This window comes from Yamadazyma tenuis, chromosome 2, assembly GCF_029203305.1.
Source record: "Yamadazyma tenuis chromosome 2, complete sequence".
NCBI classification, from domain to species: Eukaryota; Fungi; Ascomycota; class Pichiomycetes; order Serinales; family Debaryomycetaceae; genus Yamadazyma; species Yamadazyma tenuis.
The window spans coordinates 626621-648364 of NC_089462.1; the positions used below are offsets into that span (position 1 = coordinate 626621).

Consider the following 21744-nt stretch of genomic DNA (forward strand, 5'->3'; position numbering starts at 1 on the left):
ACAAGTTTTCATCTTTAATGATTCACCAGGTGATAGCGCTAATTGCGTTGATCTGTGGTATACATGCCAACAACAACTTCTACAATGAGAGCTTGAGCCTCACGCCGTTGGCCCGCAACAATCTTTTGGCCAACTTCAACTTCGAGATCAAATCATTACCCAAGCACCTTTCATACTATAACGAATCCAATGATAAAGATTCCATAGCTGATGCCAGCCACTACACGTACTTCCCGAGATCCATTGGACCGCTTTTGGAGAAAACGAATACCCGTGAACTCCACTTGCGGTTTGCCCAAGGCTGGTGGGATTCCGAATCATGGGGCAGTTTACCTGTAAATGGGTCGAAAAGTGGAGGTACCGGAGTAGAGGTTTGGGCAGTCATCGAAGCTCCTACGTCCAAGGAAGCGTTGAAGAGTTGGTCTAAGCTAGCGGTGCTGCTTTCAGCTTTTTTCTGTGCTTCGCTAAACTTTATTGATGAGTCTATCACCACGTTTCCCATAAATGCTTTTAATCCTGATACTTCAAGTTTCAGCGCTGACCCGGCAAATAAGTTGTTCTTGTTGCGAGCGGCCATGCCAAGCGAGCCCATTTGCACGGAAAACTTGACTCCATTCATCAAGTTGTTACCCACCAGAGGGAAAGCTGGGATTTCATCGTTATTGGATGGTCACAGAGTATTCGATTCATTATGGAACTCCATGTCGATAGATATCCAAACTGAATGCGACGATGAGTCTGAAGCCTGCAACTTCAAGATGGACCAGAGCATCTCGGTGATTGTAGATGTGATGAGATCTTTACGTAAAAAAGAAAATGGCCCCATTCCAAAGCCCGTTGAAGGCGACAAATTACAGTGTGATAAGTCAAGAGGTTACAGTGTCTGGCAGTGTTTCCCGTTGGGGCTTCCCACGGAAATCACGTACAGCTTGCGGGATGTGTTTGGTCGACCCATTAACGGTGGTCCTTTTAGCTCTCAGGGTGTGCCAGTAACGGTGAACTTCAAAGCAGAAGGATGGGATATAAGCTTCAAAGACGGCATGAACAAAGTTGTGTCGCTCTCAGAAAATGATTCTACCTACACTATTTTAGGCGATGATGAGGTGAATATCGACTTTAAAGCTTCAGATTCCTCCAAGACAGTAGGTCTCCAGACTGCACCATTACATGCTTCCAGATCTTTAACCGGATACTCCCAAGACAAAGGTGGATTTAGAGTTGTTTTCGAGAACCCTGGCGACAGTGCTATTAGTTTCGTCTATTTTGAATCGTTACCCTGGTTCATTAGATTGTATCTCAGTACCATGAAAGCCACATCCAAGGGACAAACTGGAACTTATCAGGAGGTAGACTCGTCCGAGTATGTGACATTATCACACTATCAGCCTGCCATAGACAGAAAGAGGCCTTCCCATATGGAGTTGCTTGTGACGGTCCCTGCCAAAGAAACCTTGACGTTACACTATGAATTCGACAAGTCTTTACTTCTTTACGCGGAATACCCACCAGATGCGAACCATGGATTTTCTGTGGAGCCAGCCGTCATCACAGTGTTGGATACCAACCAGAAGAAGGTCTATGAATTGAGAACTACCAGTTCATTGGTGGTGCTTCCTACCCCTGACTTCTCCATGCCCTATAACGTAATCATATTGACAGGAACCGTGATCTCGCTTGCATTTGGCTCCCTCTATAATTTGTTGATAAAAGACGTCATTACCGAAGAGGAGTTTGAAAAGTTTGCTGCTCAAAGTAAGTTACGCAAGTTAAGAGCCAAGATCAAGTCATTAAAGTCTTTTTTGAAAAGTAAATAACTATATATTAATGTCACAAGCTGTCAGATTATTTTGCAGCCTGGCCGCGCTTTTCGTCCCCGAGCCGGAGATCACTGGTTACTATTACATTATGTTTATTGAAGAAGCAGTGTCACGGGAAGACAACTTAGTCCTACGAAGCCTTTGTCTTCCTATAGACTATAGTAACACCAAGTACTTAGCCAAACGCTTCGAGACATCTTTTGACGACCTTTTATCCAAAGATTCTCGCAGTTTCAAATACCTTTACAGCAGAAACGGCCTTATCCAAGAAGGACCCTTCCACAAAGAGTTCCCCAAAAAAGCCACTTCCCTTGACAATGATCAGTTGTACGTCGATACCAATAGTGACTTTTTTGTACGGTGGTTCCCTCGGGATATCGCCAAAATCATATTTCCTGCTATTTACTTTAACGAGCTAGTACAACAGCTAAGGAACGAAAGAAGCAAAACATTGACAGTAGAGTTCATGGGAGGACTGGTGCCTACTTCTTTTGAACGTCAGTTATGTGAGGAACGGAATGGCAACGGGGTTTGGAGTCGAAGAGGCGTTTGGTTTTGTACGTGTCAGAATGTTGATCTTCAGCGTAGAGACGATTTCGGCCCCAAATTCTTTAACACCTATAACGAGTGGTTGTTATGGGACCGGCACCTCTCCCTGGTGGAAGAAAAGGCCCGTCTAGAAGGAGATACCGAGACACTTGGACGAACTGCCAAATGCAAGTCATTCCCATGAGTTAAGAGAATGAACAGGAAATTATTTAGGAAAATGCATCATTTATAGGTCTGTTTATAGGGATAAACTCGACAGCTAGAACGGGTCCTCGTAAGGATCCTCCTCGTCGTAGTCATCGTCTTTCTCGAATTCATATATAATGGCACCTGAGTATGAGCCGAGCTCTTCTTGTGCTTGCATGAACGGTAAGTCCACCTGATCTTTGGCTAATTTCTGCTTCGTGTTTGTAGTCAAGTTGAACGTCGTCAAGTCTTTGAGGAGACTCTCGTCTTCAGCTGAAATCTTTGCTTCTGTTTCTTTGAACGCTTCATATGTGTGGTTCACCGAGTTAATGATAAACCGTGATGTCAAAGCTCTGCCTGACTTTCTACGGTTGGTTAGCGTAATCTTGAACATTGACGAGTGAAGGGCTTTGATAATGGGAGTTTTCAAGCGGCTGATCTCCATATCTATCTCTTCTTCGTCTATTTCTGATGTATGGTAGGGTTCGACATCCAAGATAGAACTGGCAATGTATGTCAACAACGTCATATGAGAAGGGAAATTGGGGTTCTTGGTAGAGCTCGACTTGAAGTCGCCATGGAACACTCCCAATACTATGCTCGTGGGCAGAATCAAGGATGATACAAATGTGGTGAGATCTTCCAATCCCACATAGTTGAGAGAATCAACTATTATCAACGTTTTCCTTGTTAGTAGCGGTGAGGATTCAGGCTTGGTGGTGGAAAGTTGCTTCACCTGCTTTACAATTTCCCCGGCTGTCACATCCATGCAGTCTATGAAGTGTGTGGCATAAGATGGCTTATTGACGGTTTCAAACGACAAGTATACTATGTCGTTATTGCAGTTATGGACGAATTCCTGGATGAGATGGTAGGATGACTGTAACAAGGAGTCTACTACTAACACAAATGGAAACCCATCTTTCAACGAGAACACCCGGTTCAAAAGAACCAAAGAGTTCTGTGTAGACATCAGTGATTGAACCAGAAATTAAATCATCGCGAAACTCATCTCACTCTTTCTACTATCACTACACCAATGTCTCTGCGAAGAAAGAACAAGGGGGAAACATACTCCATGCCGAAGCTGATAGCAGCAGAGCTTCTTCGAGAGTATGAACGGGACGATTCATCGACGTCTGAATCCATCAAAGAAACCATTAAAAGCAGCTATAATAAACAGTCTCACATACTTACAGACACTTTGAATGTGACCACAAACCTCACATACAAAGAGCGAATGAAGCTCTTGAGCGAGGCCGCACAATCACCGATAGACGTGTCGCCCACGAAGCTTGTGGAACCGGGACCTCATCCTCCTAGAAAGAGAAGAAAAAGATGGGATGTGACTCCCGAAGAGAGAGAACAATTGCTCAAAGCTGAAGCTGAGCAAGCAGCTCTTGAGAAATCTACGGAACCAGCCAAACAGTTCTACGAACCGCTCGGTGATAATGAAGAAAACAAGAAGCAAATTGAGCAGAGCATAGTGGTGGCCCCAGAAATCAAAGGATTGGAGTTCTATAACAACACAGATGATAAGTATTTCGGAGACCTCAAGGTCCTCCAGCAGAAGAAGATTCTCACGGGAGACGAAAAAATTGACGTCAAGGTGATGGAATTGCTTCTCAAAGTGAAAAATGGCAATCAAGCCGTCAGAAAAAGATCTTTAAGAGCATTAACAGACCAGCTGAAGACTTTAGGACCCAGTACCTTATTCAAACGGATTCTTCCCTTGCTTATTGATGACACCATATCTGATCAGGAACGTCATATTTTGGTTAAACTCATAGGAAGGATCCTCTTTAAACTCGACGAATTGATTAAACCTCACACCCATCAAATCTTGGTAGCAGTGTCTCCTTTACTCATTGACGAGGACCAGACGCTAAGATTAGAAGCTCGTGAGATTATCTCCAACTTGGCCAAGGCTGCAGGTCTTGCAACCATTCTCTCGGCCTTGAGACCCGATCTAAGCAGCAATGACGAATATGTCCGGAATATTGCTTCCAGGATATTAGCAGTGGTAGCCAACTCTTTAGGATTGGCTAACGTTCTTCCGTTCTTGAAGGCAGTGATAAAGTCAAAGAAGAGCTGGCAGACTCGACATACGGGAATCAAAATTGTGCAACAACTTTGTCTTCAGTTAGGAGCAGGTAATGGAACTTCAATATTACCATACTTGCAACAGCTAGTTGAACTTTTGAGTGCTACGCTTTCAGATGAGATGCTTCAAATAAGGTCAATCAGTGCCATAGCAGTGTCCCAACTTGCTGAAACGGTGGCTCCGTATGGAATCGAGTATTTCGAGCCTGTTCTAGAGCCTGTGTGGGCAGGCATTAAAAGGCATAGAGGAAGGGCATTATCGACATTCTTGAAATGTCTTGGATCGATCATCCCGTTGATGGCACACGATGCAAACTACGAAGAATACTCCAACTATTATACCAGAGAAATAATAGCAGTGATATCTAGGGAATTCAGTTCTCAAGATGATGAAATGAAGTCTTCCATCTTAAAAATCTTACAAAAACTCCCATTATCTCGCCAATTGATCAGAGACTATGAAAAACAGTTGTACCTTCCTTTCATTCGGTACTATTGGAATAGAAGAACTGCTGCCGATATGAAACTCATGTACCGTTTGGTGGTGAATGCAAGTACTGAGCTTGCTCTCAAGCTTGACTATTTGTTGATGGTGGAGAGACTAATTCTTTATACCAAGGATGAAAATGAACAACTCCGTAAAATGGCAGTTGAGAGCATAGCGAAAATCATATCCGCCAAGCCCGAGGAGTTGATCGGTCTGGACCAGAAGTTTGAAGAGCAGTTGGTTGATGGTGTGTTGTATGCTTTTCAAGAGCAAACAACATTTAATAAGGTGTATTTGAATGGATTAGCAACTGTTTGCAACGCTTTGGGAATGAGACTAAGGCCTCACATCAACTCTATTCTTAGTACGGTTCTTTATCAAATTAAGAATAAGTCTCCTGATGTGAGAAAACAAGCATCTCTTTTGATAGGGGCAATTGCCCCAGTTGTGAAACTTTGCACCGAAGGAGAAAGTGAAACGCTTCAGAAGTTGATTTTGATTCTTTACGAATCTCTAGGTGAGGTTTTCCCAGATGTTTTAGCGGGTATTTTGTCTGCTTTAAATGCCTGCCTTGATTCATTTGATGCAGATGATCTTGTGACGTTATCCAATCCCTCAATTCCCCAACTCCTACCATCCTTATCGCCGATTCTTAAAAACAGACAAGAGAAGGTTCAGGAATCATGTATTCTGGTAGTGGGTTTGATTGCCAGAAAAAGTGCTGAAGTAATCAACGTAAGGGAATGGATGAGGATATGTTTTGACCTATTGGATGCTTTAAAGAGTCCTGTGAAAAGAATCAGAGTTGCGGCCAACAGAACTTTTGGAGAAATCGCCCGAACTGTAGGACCTCAAGATGTACTCACAATGCTACTCAACAACTTAAGAGTCCAACAAAGACAATTGAGAGTTTGTACGGCTGTTGCCATAGGTATTGTTGCGGAGGTTTGTTCGCCCTTTACAGTCATTCCTGCGATCATGAACGAATACAGAACTCCAGACAACAATGTCCAAAATGGTATTTTGAAGGCAATGACTTTCCTTTTCGAGTACATTGATGGAAACTTGACCAAGGATTACTTGTATGCCATTACTCCGTTGTTGCAAGATGCATTAACAGATAGAGATCAAGTCCATAGACAGACTGCTGCTACTGTAGTCAAACACATCACCCTAAATTGTGAAGGCTGTGTCACTGATGCCCAGATAGATGTCTTTGTTCATTTCATGGATCTCTTGATGCCCAACATCTTCGAGACTTCCCCCCATGTCATCAATAGGATTTTAGAAGCCATTGACTCCCTCAAGAATATTATTGGCTACGGAAGGTATATGAACTATATCTGGGCTGGGCTTTTCCACCCGGCGAGAAAGGTGAGAGCATCCTACTGGAAGCTCTATAACTTGGCTTACGTTCAGCTGGCTGATGCCATGGTTCCTTACTACCCCAAGCTTCATGATATCGATGATGTTGGTTCAAGCTACGCTGTTGAGGAATTTGACTTGTTCATTTGATATTAAATGCAGGGGGATAGGAATGAGGTGATGGAGAAGACGAAGGAGCATAAATTTCTTCGTAGTTATATTCTAATCCAGAAATGTCATTGAACTGGTTCGACCTCCATTCCATAGTTCTTTTATAGTTAAGAAATGCATTCCCATCACAAACAGGTTCTGTATCACTCAAGTACTCGCTAATATAGGCTCTGGTGATGAGCTTTGCTTCAAAATCAATGATGTCTAAGTCTTCGTATCCACCAAGTTCGTCTTCAGGGTCTTCAGGATACGCAGTTCCATGGAGACACGCGAATGAGTGGTCCCATTCGGGGTAGTAGATACCAATGGGGACTAACGGCAACCACTTTTCAATCTTCTCGTCGAAATGCACATTTTCATCGTTTTTGGGGTCAATATTTGACCATGTTGAAAGCTCAGGTTGGATCTCATTTTCAGACTGAGACATTAATATCGATGGTATTTTCAATTTTGGGGGTGTACTTCTGTAAATAGTCTGATCGACGGTTCCAGTAGTGAGGTTGAGGTATTCAGGTATAGATTCGTGAAGCAGTGGTTTGGTGGTATATGGTGGAGGTATTAGTGAGGTCAACTGGAAATCTGATTCAAAGGGTGCAGAAGTGAACTCGGACTCACGAGCCTCAGTAGAGTACAAATTAACAAATGCACCTTGTTGATGTGCCTCCTCCTGTTGGTATTGCCTGAGCCTGTTCTCAAATCCTTCGTAGTACGAACTCTGCATTTTTGAAACCAAGGCTGCAAAAAGGTTTGTGGCAGCTTGGGTTCCAAATTTCGCAATCACAAAATTCAGTCGCGAAGATAACCAAACCTCATCTTATTGCTGATAGATGGGAGTAAATTCGTTATGGGATATTTTGGGCCCCACAGCACGGCCTGTGCGACTCGAAGCACTAACAAGAAAGAGGTTGGCGGTGGATGCGTCTATTTGGATCTATCAATTCTTGAAAGCTGTCCGAGATTCAGAAGGTAACACCCTTCATCTGTCACACATAGTTGGATTCTTCAGAAGGATCTGTAAACTCCTTTACTTTGGGATCCAGCCAGTATTCATTTTCGATGGAGGGGCTCCTGCTTTAAAGCGCGATACAATAAAGAAAAGGAAAGAGAGACGAGACGGTAAACGAGAAGATGCTAGTGAAACAGCCCATAGACTCTTGGCTATCCACGCGCAGAGAAGAGTTCAACAACCCAAAGAAAATAACGATGACACAGTCTACCTTGAAGATTTGCCCGGGCAGCATCCCAACCATATTCAGCATTCTCCTTCTCGAACCGGTAAGAGGTTTGTTCCATCAGATGAGTACCATCTCCCGGAGTTGAAGAAAATAAAGATCCGAGAGTCAGACGAGAGACTTCTCCCAGATGAAGAGTATCGTGAGTTGGCCCTGGAATCGTTTGATATTGTTGATGGTATAGATATCAACTCTGTGAATCCCAATTCTGAAGAGTTTGCTGAGTTACCAATGTCCACTCAGTATATGATTCTTTCCCACCTTCGATTAAAATCTCGGTTGAGAATGGGGTTTTCGAAGGAACAGCTAGAGAATATCTTCACAGACAGTATGGACTTCTCTAAGTTCCAAATCCAGCAAGTGCAAAAGCGGAATTTTTATACCCAAAGGTTAATGGATGCCAGTGGGATGGGAGAGGATGGAAATGCAACCAGACGAATAGCTGGAGAAAAAGACCGAAAGTACGCGTTGATTCGAACAGACGATGGGTGGGCACTTTCGTTGGGTCAAGAAGATGATCATCAAGTTGTGGAGAAAGCACCCGTTGAGTTGAATCCTCAATTCCCCGAAATCATCAACATTTCTGATAAATCAGAAGATGACATTGAAGTTGGTGATGAGGACGACGATGACGATGATGACTTCGAAGATGTTTCAATAGGTGAGGCTCCAGTGGAAAATGCTGAAGACCAAGAGCTTAATAGAGCTGTGATAGAGTCCATATATGAGCAGTATGAAGATAAGCCAGTATCCAAAGCCACTGATGAGTTTTCCCAAGATGAGTTGAAATTGGCAATCGAGAAGTCCAAGAAGGAACTAAGCGTCCTTGTACAGAGAGAAGAGGCTATGATAACCAACCAAACAGTGGAGCCTTTTGACTTTAACTTTGGGGACTCTTTATTGTTTTCTAGTAACCAACTGGCAGAGCCTGTTAATGCCTATCCTAAATCTCATAAACCTCAAAAAGAAGTTCCAGAAACCATTGTTGAGGAAGAAGAGCCCGAAAGTTATTATGATAGACTTGGACGTAAAGAAAAAGAGCTTGAACATCTAGATCAATTGGAGGCTTTGATGGAGAGTGAAGAAGAAACTGATAAAAAGGACACTGCTAAGCAGAATTCTGTCCCCGAGTGGTTTAATGAAAAGCTAGAAGCAAATTCCGTATACCAGAATTTTCAAGCTGAACGTGAAGACTCGGTTGAAAAGGACGAAGATGTGGGCTTAATCCCGTGGGATAAGGCTAAGGAGATGCTCGATAACGAACTGGAGGATGAGGATCCGCATGAGGTTGAAGAAATAAGCCATACTAATCTAGTAGACTCGGTAGAAGATGAGCTGATTGTGATCTCTGAAGCTAACACCCAAGGGATTGAGGATCCTGTCGATGTCCCTGAAGTCGAAGAAAAGGATACTGAAGTCGATGTGAAAGTTGAACCTGTCGAAGAGACGAGCTCGAAGACTTCCAGGAAGGATGGAGTGCTTGATTATGTTTTTGTAGATGATGAGGATGAGTTGGCTGATAGACAGTTACTTCAAGAGGAAAAAGATCACGACAAGTTGAAACGGGACATAGCTGCTCACCATGAACCATTGCTAAACATCACCACTTCCATCACCGAGGAACAGCTTCTCCAAGAACGATTATTGAAGCAAAAGAGAGATTCGGAAGAGGTCACCCAAGCAATGATCAATGACGTTCAAGAGCTATTACGGAGATTTGGAATCCCTTTTTTGACTGCTCCAATGGAAGCTGAGGCCCAGTGTGTCGAACTACTCAAGCTCGGCTTAGTTGATGGTATAGTAACAGATGATAGTGACACTTTTCTTTTTGGGGGTGATAGGGTTTACAAGAATATGTTTAATCAAAAACAGTTTGTTGAATGCTATTTACTGGAAGACGTATCAGGAAAGTTAGGTTTGAGTCAAGAAAAATTGATTGAATTGGGTCTCTTGTTAGGAAGTGATTACACTGAGGGAGTGAAAGGGATTGGTCCCGTTCTTGCAATGGAGATTTTAGCTGAGTTTGGAAGCTTGCACCAATTTAAAGAGTGGTTTGATGACTGCAATTTAAGAGCTAAAAACGATTCCAGCTCGAGCCTAAAAAAGAACCTTTTGAACCGGATCAAAAACAGCAAACTCTTTCTTCCACCTCTGTTCCCAGACCTGGTGGTTTTTGATGCCTATATTCATCCTGAAGTGGATCACAGTAAAGACCCCATTAAGTGGGGGGTTCCCGATCTTGATCTGATCAGATCTTTCTTAATGTACAATGTTGGATGGTCCCAAGGCCGAGTGGATGAGGTGATGGTGCCTTTAATAAGAGACTTGAATAGGAAGTTAAGAGAAGGAACTCAGTCTACCATTGGAGAGTTCTTCTCTACGTCATATATTCAGTCGAAGAGAGAGGTGCAGATTGGTAAGAGGATGAAGGCAGCTGCAACTAAGTTAAACAAGAAAGCAGCGAAGGATGGTTTATAAGTCTATACGAAATTATGATCTCATGAAGTACATTTGTGTAGAAGGTGCGCGGTATTTTCTCAAGTCAATCTCACAGCTGATGGCAGAGTCGCTCTCTAAGATATCATCCATATTTGAATCTGCCAAGGATATCGCCATTGAAGCAGCAGTCTCTGCTTCTTCAAGGCTTGCCGATACTCCCACGTCACTGCGACCCCAGGAAATCAGGAAGTTGTTGAGTTCGAGAGTTGAAAGAGATGTTTTGAACGGAATGAAGTGTGTGATATCATTGGTATCCAGAGGCGAAGATGGGCTCCCATACTTTGCCGAAATAGTCAAAAACATCACGTCGTCGAATTCTAAAGTCAGAAACCTTGTTTTAGTTTATTTGACAAGGTATGCTGAAGTTGAACCGGATAAAGCCTTGTTGTCGATAAATTCAATTCAGAAGTTATTGGACGATAAGAGTCCTGCAACCCGTGCCAACTCCGTCAAGTCTTTATCGGGGATTAGGATTCCAAGTATCATTCCCATATTACTTGTATGTTTGAAGAGAACCATTAATGACAGATCTCCGTTGGTTAGAGCTTCTACGGCTATAGCCATTGCGAAGGTGTATGAGATTGATAAGACCAGTTCCAAGCAACTTTTTGAGTACATTACCAAATTGTTGGCTGATTCAGATGCTCAGGTGGTTGGTACAGCTATCAAAGCGTACGTGAAGATGACGTCTCGGGGTGACTCGCATACTAAGAAATGGGCCCCAATACACGGACATTTTAGAAGGTTTTGTGAGATATTGCCAGAGTTTGACGAATGGGCCCAATCTACTTTCATAGACCTATTGACTGACTATTCGAGAATGTTCTTAGCCAAGCCCAAATTGTACATCCAAGATAGTCAAAACACCATTATTGATTTGCCCGAGGATTTCTCGGCCATTGCCAATTACGACTATGACATTTCATTCGATGAAGATATGGGTTTATTTCTCAAGTCACTCAGAAATTTGGTATACTCAGACTCTGAATTTGTAATATTGAGTATCCTCAGGGCTTTATTGGCTTTGGCTCCTCCTAAAACCATAAAAGAATTCGATTTGGGGTCGACTCTATGTGCAATGATATCGGATCTGGACAATCCCCAGGTTAAGTTGCTTGCATTACAAACGATATCGGTTATGATTTCTAAAGACAAAACCGTGTTTGCCCCTCATTATAAGAAGTTCTATATTTTCACATCAGATACAATAGAGGTTGCAAAACTCAAGCTTGGAATCCTATCATTATTAGTGGATGAAAGTAACATCAAATATGTTATTGAAGAACTAAAGTATAATGCTCTCAATAACTCCGACTCTCTTGTTACTAGTGAGGCGATGAGAGCTATAGGCCGTTGTTCAGGAGTTTCAGATACATGGAATGACAAGATATTGAAGTGGTGTTTGAAGAATATTAGAAATGCAAGTGGAAGTGCATTGAATGAGCTATTGACGGTTATACGATACATGATTCAAATACAACAACAATTGAAATCTGTGGGTGATTCGAGTAACAAAAAAATAGCAAGCATAGTTTATAATTTGTCTTTGATCTTGTATGATGAAGGCTTGAACTTAGAGTCGGATGCGAAGGCAAGCATTATATGGATCATTGGAGAGTTCACCAAAGAGTGCGATAACCAAATAGCCCCTGATGTTTTAAGAAGGTTCCTCGAGGGTTTTGCAGATGAACCGGAAGAAGTAAGATACCAACTTCTTGTGCTTTCGGCTAAGCTCTTTTCACTCAAATTGGATGAAATTCATGAGATTGGATCCAGTTCATCTGAATTTCTCCAAAATGATATCATTTCCAAGATGTTCCAAAGAGTTTTGACTTTGTGCAAGTACGATTCCTCATACGATACACGGGACAAGAGTAGAATGTTCAACATTCTCCTCAACTCAGGACATGACAATTCCCAATTAGCATCTTTATTCTTACAGGTTCCCAAGCCTGCTCCCATTTTTACTTCATTGGTCTCCAACTCCATTGAGAGCAAGGTTCTCGTAAAATACCTCAAGACCAGTGCATGGGCTGATCAGCTGGAACTCCCTCCTGCATCCATTAGAAAGCCGGCTCCGGTGGTGGAAAACAAGCTCAATGGAAGCACCGGTGTTTCCTCGTCTATGATCAGCAAAAAGATTGGCGAGCTCCCCACCTCGACTACAGGAATCTCGTCTAGCCTGTACAATAATCTCACAACCAAGATCCCTAAGCCCACCTACCAGCTCCAAAGTTTGGACGAGTTTTTCGGTAGTGAGGAAGAAGAGGGAGACTCCCTGGATGAAGAGTATCTGGAAGAATCGCTGGAAGAGGATTTTCTGGAAGAAGAACTGGCAGCCTCAGCAAACCCGAATTCCTCGGATGTTGGTAGCTTGCATCACAGCAATGACAGTGAAAGTGACGCAGATGACAATAGCTCTGGCAATGGTGACGACGCAAAAAGCCTATTAGCATAGGTATATGGTCGCCTTGAAAGATAACTGTGCCGAAAAGTACATGTAATCAGCTTTAGAGTTTGCGCTCTAAACCCTCAATTCACGTTCTTACTATGTGTAATGTTTTCTGGGCTGTACAGTGATCCTAACGCTTCACAAAAGGCCTTCTCGAAGCCAAAGTTTAGAGTTAAATAATTACTTAATCAGAACTGTGTACCCCTTGCTCGTACTTATTTTTGCTTAGTTAGTAGAGCGCTGTCCCGAACAGGTCTGGAAATAGAGTTTATTTCAATTCAAGTCTGGAAAGCTTTTTAGATGACCATGTGAAGTTTGTCCCTGAATTGCTGCAAAACGCGCTTGCTTAAGGGTCCTATTTTTGCCCGGAGTTCTAAAAAAAGAAGGTTTCCAGTGACTCTAGTGTTTCTGACTTTGGTTCAGGTGCCACGTGAGGGATCTGATTGGCTACCTGGCTCTCTAGCCCTGAGTTCAATGACTTTTTTTAAGCCCTCAAAAGTTCTTAAAGCTTAAGCTGTACTAGACGGGGATGGCGAAACTTTAAGTTGCGAGGTTGCAAAACCGATGGTAGCAGTATTAGACAACAGTAGCTGAAAATAGATATTGTTTCATCCGCCCGAGGAGTTCATTCCGATCCTACCACGGTGCCCATCCCTATAAATGAGTATAAAGTTGGCGACTTTGCACAGTTCTTTTTGTCTTCTACAGAATTAGTCGCAATGCGTACCAATATTGCATCCACTCTCGCTTTATTCCTTTTGCTTGTGGTACCAGTTCAATCGTTCTTATTTGATTTCACTGACTTTACCACTTGGAAAAAAGGCCTTAAGAATAAGTTTTGCTCCAAATGGGATGTTTACAGTAGTGATGATGGATCTACCAAGAGAAAGAGAGACATGATTGAGGCTAGAGATCTTGGATCTTTAGCTCCAGCTGCAGCTGTTGTCGTTACCGATGTTGAAAAGTTTGCTGATGATCTCTTTGGAATCGTGGTGAATTTCAAAGTTGACAAGGCTGAAGAGCTCGACGAATTGAAGGATAAGATCAAAAGTTTAGTTATTAGTGGAACTGATACTGACGACAATGAGGTTTCTATTGTGGAAAACGCGAAGGCTTCGGTTGCAAATCCACTTCAATGGTCTGCTAAAATCCTTGTTAAGCCTTCAAAGAAATTCAACAAGTGTTGTTTGCCTAATGACTTCAAGATCAGTTTGGAATGGCTCAAGGATGAAAAGGACGAACTTATTAGTGATATCCTTGGAGTGTTTAAAGACAAAGTTGAATATTTTATTGACGAGGCTAAAGATGCTGTGGATACCTTCAGCCCTGCTAACTTGATTAATGATATATTCGGACAAGATTTGAAGAGAGATGTTGGGGTTGAGGAAAGAAATCTTGGATTTTTGACAGATATCATTAAAGGAATTGGAACTAAAGACTGTAGTCTTCCAAACTTCTGCTGGAAATGTGACTGTCCTGTGACCTCCACTGCATCTAGCAGTTCTACTCCTGTTAGCAGCTCTACCCTGGTTAGTTCCACCATAGAGACTTCTAGTTCAGAGACTTCTAGTTCAGAGACTTCTAGTTCAGGAACGTCTTCTAGTTCAGAAACGTCTTCTAGTTCAGAAACATCTTCTAGTTCAGAAACATCTTCTAGTTCAGAAACATCTTCTACTCCAGAGACTTCTAGTTCAGAAACTTCGTCAACCCCAGAGACTTCTAGTTCAGAAACGTCTTCTAGTTCAGAAACATCTTCTAGTTCAGAAACATCTTCTAGTTCAGAAACATCTTCTACTCCAGAGACTTCTAGTTCAGAAACTTCGTCAACCCCAGAGACTTCTAGTTCAGAAACTTCGTCAATCCCAGAGGCTTCTACTCCAGAGACTTCTTCTGCCCCAGAGACTTCTTCTGGAACTACCGAAAGTTCTGTCCCTACTGGTCCCACTGGCGGAAGCTCTACTCCAACTGATTCCACGGGTACTAGTTCTACTGGAACTGGAACTGGTTCTACTGGAACTGGAACTGGTTCTACTGGAACTGGAACTGGTTCTACTGGAACTGGAACTGGTTCTACTGGAACTGGAACTGACTCCTTCGGAACTTCTGTCACTTCTATCCCAGAAACTCCAGTGTCAACGGTGACCCACGTCGATACTACTATTGTCACCATCACTTCTTGTGGTGCAACTGGCTGCACTGATGTTCCCGTTACTACTGGTGTCACCACAATCAGCAGTGAAGGTACTATTTATACAACCTACTGTCCAATTTCTAGCACTGGTACACCAGGGACTACTACCACCAATTTCGGTACTCCTGAGACTCATGCTCCTGGTACTCCTGGAACTGCAGCTACCAATTTTGGTACCCCTGCAACCGTAGCTCCTGGAACTTCTGGAACTACAACCACCAATTTCGGTACTCCTGCAAGTGTTTCTCCTGGTACTCCGGGCACTCCTGGCACTCCGGGCATTCCGGGCACTCCTGCAACCGTTGCTCCTGGAACTCCTGGAACTACAACCACCAATTTCGGTACTCCTGCAACTGTTTCTCCTGGCACTCATGGTGTCACTGAGGCCACCGCTGGTACACCATTAACTACTGTTGAACACACTTCCACTTTAACTTCTTCCCCTGGAACCATTGGATCGACTCCAACTGTTCCTCCAAGTGAAGGCAAAGCTGCTAATAAAATTGCCAGTTTATTCGCCATTTTGGCCGGATTGAGTTCCTTCATCTTATAATTCCCCATTTTGGCCAGGTTGAGTACCTTTATCTTATAATTCTCCATTTCTTATTTTAAGTTTTCGCTTATACTTTATTTTTATTTGGTTACATAGCTTTAAGTTTTAATTAATTCTAATTTCGTTTGATTACGCAACATGTTGGAGAACTTCACTTACCAACTTATTGTCTTTGATCGAGTGTTTGAATTGTTCAGGTGCAGCCAACTCAATGTAGTCACCATCTTTTGGAACATTAAAGTTCAAAGCAGTGGTGGAGCTGGAGACTATTTGGATGTCTTTGTCAATACTATCTTGAGACAAGTAAAGGTCACCCTCATCACACTGATCAATACTGACATCTGCCACCGTACCCAAGATTTGTAACCCAAACTTATGACACTTGATCAATTCAAACCCAGAGATCAATGAGTCAATTATGAACACACACTTGGTGGTGTTGGAGACAGAAATAGCATTGGCCTTTCCCTTGACCAAAACAGTAACCTCTTCACAGTTTCCTACAAATATCGATTGGTGCATTTCCGCCTCTATAGTGATGCTTTGCACTTCATCACCTTTGAGGTCAGCTCTGGTATAGTTTTCAATGATCCATTTGGATCCGTCAATCAACTCTTTTCTGGCTGGCTTCTTCGCGGGCACTGATGAACCACTCGACAATGAAGACGGTTTCTTGGGAGGTGTTGGCTTTTTGGGCACCACAGGAGCCTGTTTTCTCAACTCAGGGTTCTTGTGTGTCATTTGGGACTTATCGACCTTCTTTAAGCCAGAGGTGATTGCTTCACCTTTATTGAGATCCGCAAACACTGCTTGCATTCCAGAAGCTGGGGCATTCAGAACCGACTTGGTTTCGGTTTCGTCAAAAAGACTGGCAGGTGGAGGTGGAGGAGGTGGTGGTGGTGGGGCTCCGCCAACAGCTGGGGCAGGGACTTTCGAGGCACCTGCCAAAACTTCACTCAAAGGCTTTCCGTTAGGGTTCCATTTAGGACCCTTCGTGTGGTACTCTTTGACGTAGTCCTTCAAAGGTTCAAATATCCCCAAAAATTCCTTGACCCAGTCCACTTGACTTTGGTCCTTGTCTCTGAATTCCTTCATTATTCTATTGGACCAGAATTGAGCAGAATCCTTGAAATCAGGAATGTATGAGACTGGGGTTGGACTAAGTATCCATCCTAATACCGGAGCACCTTCTGCAAGTGTATTCAAGTGGTTAAAAAACTTTGAAGAACGGTTGGAATCTTTGACAGATGAGATCTTTTGGATTTGGGTGTTTGTTGGGTTGACAGCATCAGCAAAAGCTGGGTCGGTCATCTCAGGCTTCTTGGATTTACTGGCAATCTCTAAGAACTTCGCCTGTTCCTGGAATGCCTCGTAAAATGCCTGGGCAGCCTCTCCAACCACCAGATCAAGTGACTTGGATCTGTTTACAAAAGCCTTAACGTGTTCTTCAATAAACTCCTCAAACACAACGGTGGACTTGGCCTTTTCCTCTGGTTCTTCTTCCTTGGCTTCTGCAGTGGGCTCCCACACAGCCAAGTCTGTGGGAGGAGCACCAATGGCGGCAGGAGCTGAAGGGAGTTGTGAAAGGGGTGGAGGCGCTCTGGGATCAGACTTGGAAGCCTGATCTTGGATCATGGTGATGTCTTCCAACCGAGACGTGGCGGTTTCCAATCGCTTGAGGATGGTGACGATGTTGTAACCCTGAACGTTCAATTGGTTTTCTTCGCTAGACATTATGTGTTGTGTTATTTGGATAAATCAGCTTAACGAACAAAGTGAAGTTTCGCGACTTGGATTGGCTCCGCGACACATCTTGAAAAGTTGGTAATAGTCAAATCGTTTTCAATAATGAGTCCTTCCAAAGAGTCCACTCAGGACACAGATGCGTACCCTCCGCAAGCCGTCTACTCATTAAGGGACTTCACATCCCCCGCCGCGCTGGAGCCGTTCTACCAGAATTATCAGTTTGGTGTACCAATCGCATTAGATATTGGTTCTTCACAAGTTAGAATCGGCTTGACTAATAGCACATTACCAAACAATGTGTTTCCATCAACCACAGCTCGTTATAAGGACAGAAAGACGGGGCAGATGCTCACGTTAGTAGGAAATGATGTCTACAGAGACCCATTGCTGAAGTCTTCCATTAGAACCATTTATGATGGAACGGTTATCACCAACTGGGACCATGTGGAATATTTGTTGGACTACTCGTTCGAACATTTGGGTGTTCATAGCGATAATGGAAGAGTGGACAACCCCATAATTATGACTGAACCGGTGACACTGACTGTGGCCCAAAGAAAAGGAATGTATGAGCTTCTCTTTGAAGTCTATCAAGCACCTAAAGTTACCTTCGGTATCGATTCTTTGTTTTCATATTACGCCAATTGTGATGGCAAACCCAATAACGGGTTGGTTGTTGGTGGCGGCAATGAACTGACTCATCTTTTCCCGGTTCTTGATGGTAGAGGCGTTTTGCTGCAAACCAAAAGAATTGATTGGGGTGGAAACCAGTCTCAACAGTTTTTACTGAAATTATTGGCATTAAAGTATCCTTATTTCCCATCTAAGTTGACTCCTGCTCAAACCACTCTTATGTTCCAAGATTTCAGCTATATTCTGGATGACTACCAGGAGGAGTTGAAGCACTTTTTGGATATGGATCAATTAGAAACTAAGGATGTGGTGATTCAAGCTCCAGTAGATTTAGGAACTCCAGAAAAGAAGAAAACAGAACAGGAATTGGCCCAGCAAGCTGAAAGAAGAAGAGAACAAGGAAGAAGGTTGCAAGAACAAGCTAGACAAAGAAGGGCAGAGAAATTGGTTCAGAAAGAAGAAGAATTGGCTTACTTTGTCCAATTGAAACAGGAATTCGAAGTATTATCTGAAGTCCAAATTCAAAAAAAATTAGAGGCAGAAAACTTCGAAGATATTAACGATTTCAACAAGTACATAACGGGCTTGGAAAAGTCTATCAAGAAGCAAAAATATGGTGAAGATGATGATAGCGATGATGAGATTGATCCTTTGACTGCCTGGCCCCTCGTGGACATTCCCGACGACCAATTAAGTCCAGAAAACATCAAAGAAAAGCGTAAACAGAGATTACATAAAGCCAACTTTGACGCCCGTCAAAAGAACATAGAGGCAAAGAAGCAAGAAGAGGAATTGAAGGCTCAATATGAAAAGGAACAAGCCGAATTCAGGGAAAAGGATTTGGAAGGCTGGTGCTCTACGAAGAGAATTGAGCTTGCTAAATTCATCAATAGAATCAAGGAAAGACAGAAAATTTTGGATTCGTTCAAAGACAGAAAATCTGTTGCAGCCCAACAGAGGATGAAAAATATTGCTGATTTGGCTAATGATGAAAGCGGCTCCACTAACGCTAACTCCAGAAAGAGGAGAAGGAATGCAACCTCCACCATCGACAATGATCCCAATGATACTTTTGGTGCTAATGATGATGATTGGAATCTATATCGGGACATTTCTAATGTTAACCTTGAGGAGGAACAAGCCGAAGACCATACTTCCGTTTTAGCCTTAGAAGCTGAACTTTTAGATCATGATCCAAACTTCCACCATGAAGACACTTTGGCTGCAACACTGACGTTCGACTGGAAGAACCTGGCTCTTCACAAGTTTATACATGGACCACGTCCCAACATTTCGCTTGCCATGCAAATCGAAGGGATTGACCCGGACGAAATAGCCACCAAGCCTGAAATCATCTTAAAGAATCATCAATTGCACTTGAATGTTGAAAGAATAAGGGTTCCTGAAATACTATTTGAGCCTCATATAGCTGGACTTGACCAGGCGGGAATCTCTGAAATTCTGCAAGACTTGTTTCTTAGAAGACTTGATGGTAATTTTAAGCCTGGTGGGCAGTCTTACAATGTGGTGCAAGACATTTTTATCACAGGTGGATTGAGTAGGTTGCCTAATTTTGATACCAGGATTGTCAAAGAGTTCACCAGTTTTTTACCTGTTGGAGCTCCTATCAGGGTTCGTAAAGCTAGAGACCCTACGGTAGATCCTTGGAAGGGAATGCAATTATGGTCTTCAACAAACGAATGTGAATCCAGTTATGTCACTAAAGCTGAATACGATGAATATGGACCTGAGTACATCAAGGAGCATGGACTCGGTAACGTTTCGTTGTTGTAATTTTTCACTTCATTTATTGAACCTTATATAATATACAAGAATTGGAAAAGGTCTTCATCATCCTACAAAGCCTTCGTACCACTAGGGTTGATACCCTTCTTCTTCATACTTCTCTTAATAGATTTTTGCATGAGATCAGCATCCTCATCATTGTCGAATTCAGCAAAGTCATCATTAATGATACCTTCCTCTTCAGCTTCAGCTCTGGCCAACAATTCTTTTTCGTTGGCTCCGGCCTTAGACACATCATGAGGAGATGGGGCAATTTTCTTGAACTTGGCAACATAAAACCCGTCAACATTATAAGTATGTGGGTAGTATCTTCTGGTTAATGACAAACTTGAATCAAAGTGCTTTCCTCTGTAAGAAACAAAACCGGGCTTACCAACTTGTAAGTGAGTTTCGACCAATTTGACATTGGGTCTCTTTCTTAAAGCATAGTCGACAACAGCTTCATTCTCTTCAATGGCAACAGAACAAGTGGAGTATACTATCACACCTCCGGTAGCAGAGTTAGCATCAACAGAGTCAATAGCAGATAAAATTAATTGCTTCTGTAAATGGGGGATTTGAATGAAATCCTTTTCGTTACGGTTGACTTTAACAGACTCATCCTTAGCAATAACACCAGTACCAGAACATGGAGCATCTAACAAGATTCTGTCGAACCCACCAATCACTTTAGGAAATTCTCTGGCATCGTAGTTACAAACAATTGTGTTTTTGCAACCCAATCTGTGAATATTGGCAATTAATGATTTGGTACGAGCTTTATTAGCATCATTAGCAAACACGCATCCGGTATTCTTCATCAATGCAGAGATATAAGTGGTTTTACCACCGGGAGCAGCGGCCATATCCAAGATTCGCTCGTTCTCTTGAGGATCTAATGCCATTACTGGCAAAAATGAAGACGCTGCCTGTAAAATATACTGACCTGCCAAGTACTCAGGAGTGGCACCGATCGGAACCTGGGAATCAAAGACTTGCAAACCCACTTTTGTCCATGTTCCAATAGGTTGTAAGTTAACACCTCTGTTGACCAAGGTTTGGGCCAATTCACGACGTCTAGTCTTCAAAGTGTTAGTTCTGATGGTAATTGGTCTGGCAATTTCATTGGCTTCAAAGAACTCCATAGCTTCTGAAGGCGAGAAGAGGTTGAAAAGCTTTTCAGCTAAGAATTCGCTGTATCCGAAGTATTCACAGATATCTTTGATCAATCTGGAGATGTAATCAGCTCTGGACTTACCCTCTTCAGATAATTCTTTGAAGTTTTCTAACACTTTCACCACTTCGATCATTCTGGTTCTCACCATTGTCACGTCCTGAGGCTTTCCATTAATTAATTCTTCTTCTTCTTCAGTAGGTAATACTTGAGCTCTTGGTTGAGCAGCTCCATGCAATAATTCCTCTTCAGCTTCTTCAGCTTCTAATTCTTCTTCTTCTTCTAATCTTCTAGATAACGCTTCCATGTTAGCAGCATTAAGGTTTTCGATGTCTTCATCTTCGTCATCCGAAAACATTGGTCTTTCTCTTCCTTCCTCATCTGAATCTACAAACTCATCTTCAGGGAACTCATCATCCTCAAGGTCGTCTAAGGTTTCGCCTTCAAGTTCGTCGTCGGAATCGTCAAATAAAGCCTTCTTTGCACTCTCAACTTCTTCATCTTGGTTCAAGTCGGCTTCCACAGGAGCAACAGGTTTTGATTCCACTGGTTTGGTGGGTTTGGACTTCTTGAAAGTTTTTTCAGGCTTGGGCTCTTCGACCAGCTCAACCTTTCTCTTCTGTAATTTCTTATCTCTCCTATCCTTCTTGGCTTGGAACTCTTCAAATGAAGGAGGAACCCCTTGTTTGTTTTTCGCTCTTCTACCCATGGTGTTTTATGCTAGGTGGATTGAACGCTCTGAAAATTTCGTATCAAATTTGTATCTCATCGCACAAGCTCATCTGGAAATTTTCAGAAAAT

General features: G+C 42.7%; 11 protein-coding genes across 11 annotated transcripts; 7 read left to right on the forward strand and 4 right to left on the reverse strand. All coding sequences in view use genetic code 12, as the record gives it.

Annotated features, from left to right (window-relative positions):
- Nucleotides 1–17: 17 nt before the first annotated feature.
- GPI16 (Subunit of the glycosylphosphatidylinositol transamidase complex-like protein) lies at nt 18–1814 on the forward strand (the record flags this gene model as incomplete). Its single annotated transcript, XM_006689791.1, has 1 exon — nt 18–1814. The coding sequence occupies one exon, from the start codon at nt 18–20 to the stop codon at nt 1812–1814; it is 1797 nt and encodes a 598-aa protein (XP_006689854.1).
- Nucleotides 1815–1905: 91 nt separating this feature from the next.
- PSN45_001589 (uncharacterized protein) lies at nt 1906–2550 on the forward strand (the record flags this gene model as incomplete). The annotated part of the gene is made up of 1 exon (XM_066157691.1): nt 1906–2550. The coding sequence occupies one exon, from the start codon at nt 1906–1908 to the stop codon at nt 2548–2550; it is 645 nt and encodes a 214-aa protein (XP_066013788.1).
- A 75-nt stretch (nt 2551–2625) lies between these two features.
- Nucleotides 2626–3525, reverse strand: PSN45_001590 (uncharacterized protein; the record flags this gene model as incomplete). Its single annotated transcript, XM_006689790.2, has 1 exon — nt 2626–3525. One exon carries the CDS (start codon nt 3523–3525, stop codon nt 2626–2628), a length of 900 nt encoding a protein of 299 aa, XP_006689853.1.
- Nucleotides 3526–3591: 66 nt separating this feature from the next.
- On the forward strand, nt 3592–6657 carry prp10 (U2 snRNP component prp10; the record flags this gene model as incomplete). Its single annotated transcript, XM_066157692.1, has 1 exon — nt 3592–6657. One exon carries the CDS (start codon nt 3592–3594, stop codon nt 6655–6657), a length of 3066 nt encoding a protein of 1021 aa, XP_066013789.1.
- Nucleotides 6658–6743: 86 nt separating this feature from the next.
- On the reverse strand, nt 6744–7399 carry PSN45_001592 (uncharacterized protein; the record flags this gene model as incomplete). Its single annotated transcript, XM_066157693.1, has 2 exons — nt 6744–6761; nt 6812–7399. The coding sequence occupies 2 exons, from the start codon at nt 7397–7399 to the stop codon at nt 6744–6746; spliced, it is 606 nt and encodes a 201-aa protein (XP_066013790.1).
- A 106-nt stretch (nt 7400–7505) lies between these two features.
- On the forward strand, nt 7506–10388 carry RAD2 (DNA repair protein rad2; the record flags this gene model as incomplete). The annotated part of the gene is made up of 1 exon (XM_006689788.2): nt 7506–10388. The coding sequence occupies one exon, from the start codon at nt 7506–7508 to the stop codon at nt 10386–10388; it is 2883 nt and encodes a 960-aa protein (XP_006689851.1).
- Nucleotides 10389–10467: 79 nt separating this feature from the next.
- On the forward strand, nt 10468–12867 carry APL6 (AP-3 complex subunit beta; the record flags this gene model as incomplete). The annotated part of the gene is made up of 1 exon (XM_006689787.2): nt 10468–12867. One exon carries the CDS (start codon nt 10468–10470, stop codon nt 12865–12867), a length of 2400 nt encoding a protein of 799 aa, XP_006689850.2.
- Nucleotides 12868–13580: 713 nt separating this feature from the next.
- On the forward strand, nt 13581–15605 carry PSN45_001595 (uncharacterized protein; the record flags this gene model as incomplete). The annotated part of the gene is made up of 1 exon (XM_066157694.1): nt 13581–15605. The coding sequence occupies one exon, from the start codon at nt 13581–13583 to the stop codon at nt 15603–15605; it is 2025 nt and encodes a 674-aa protein (XP_066013791.1).
- Nucleotides 15606–15734: 129 nt separating this feature from the next.
- Nucleotides 15735–17339, reverse strand: SRV2 (suppressor of rasval19; the record flags this gene model as incomplete). Its single annotated transcript, XM_006689786.1, has 1 exon — nt 15735–17339. One exon carries the CDS (start codon nt 17337–17339, stop codon nt 15735–15737), a length of 1605 nt encoding a protein of 534 aa, XP_006689849.1.
- A 114-nt stretch (nt 17340–17453) lies between these two features.
- ARP5 (Nuclear actin-protein involved in chromatin remodeling) lies at nt 17454–19778 on the forward strand (the record flags this gene model as incomplete). The annotated part of the gene is made up of 1 exon (XM_006689785.1): nt 17454–19778. One exon carries the CDS (start codon nt 17454–17456, stop codon nt 19776–19778), a length of 2325 nt encoding a protein of 774 aa, XP_006689848.1.
- A 62-nt stretch (nt 19779–19840) lies between these two features.
- NOP2 (rRNA (cytosine-C5-)-methyltransferase nop2) lies at nt 19841–21652 on the reverse strand (the record flags this gene model as incomplete). Its single annotated transcript, XM_006689784.2, has 1 exon — nt 19841–21652. One exon carries the CDS (start codon nt 21650–21652, stop codon nt 19841–19843), a length of 1812 nt encoding a protein of 603 aa, XP_006689847.2.
- Between the last annotated feature and the right edge of the window lie 92 nt (nt 21653–21744).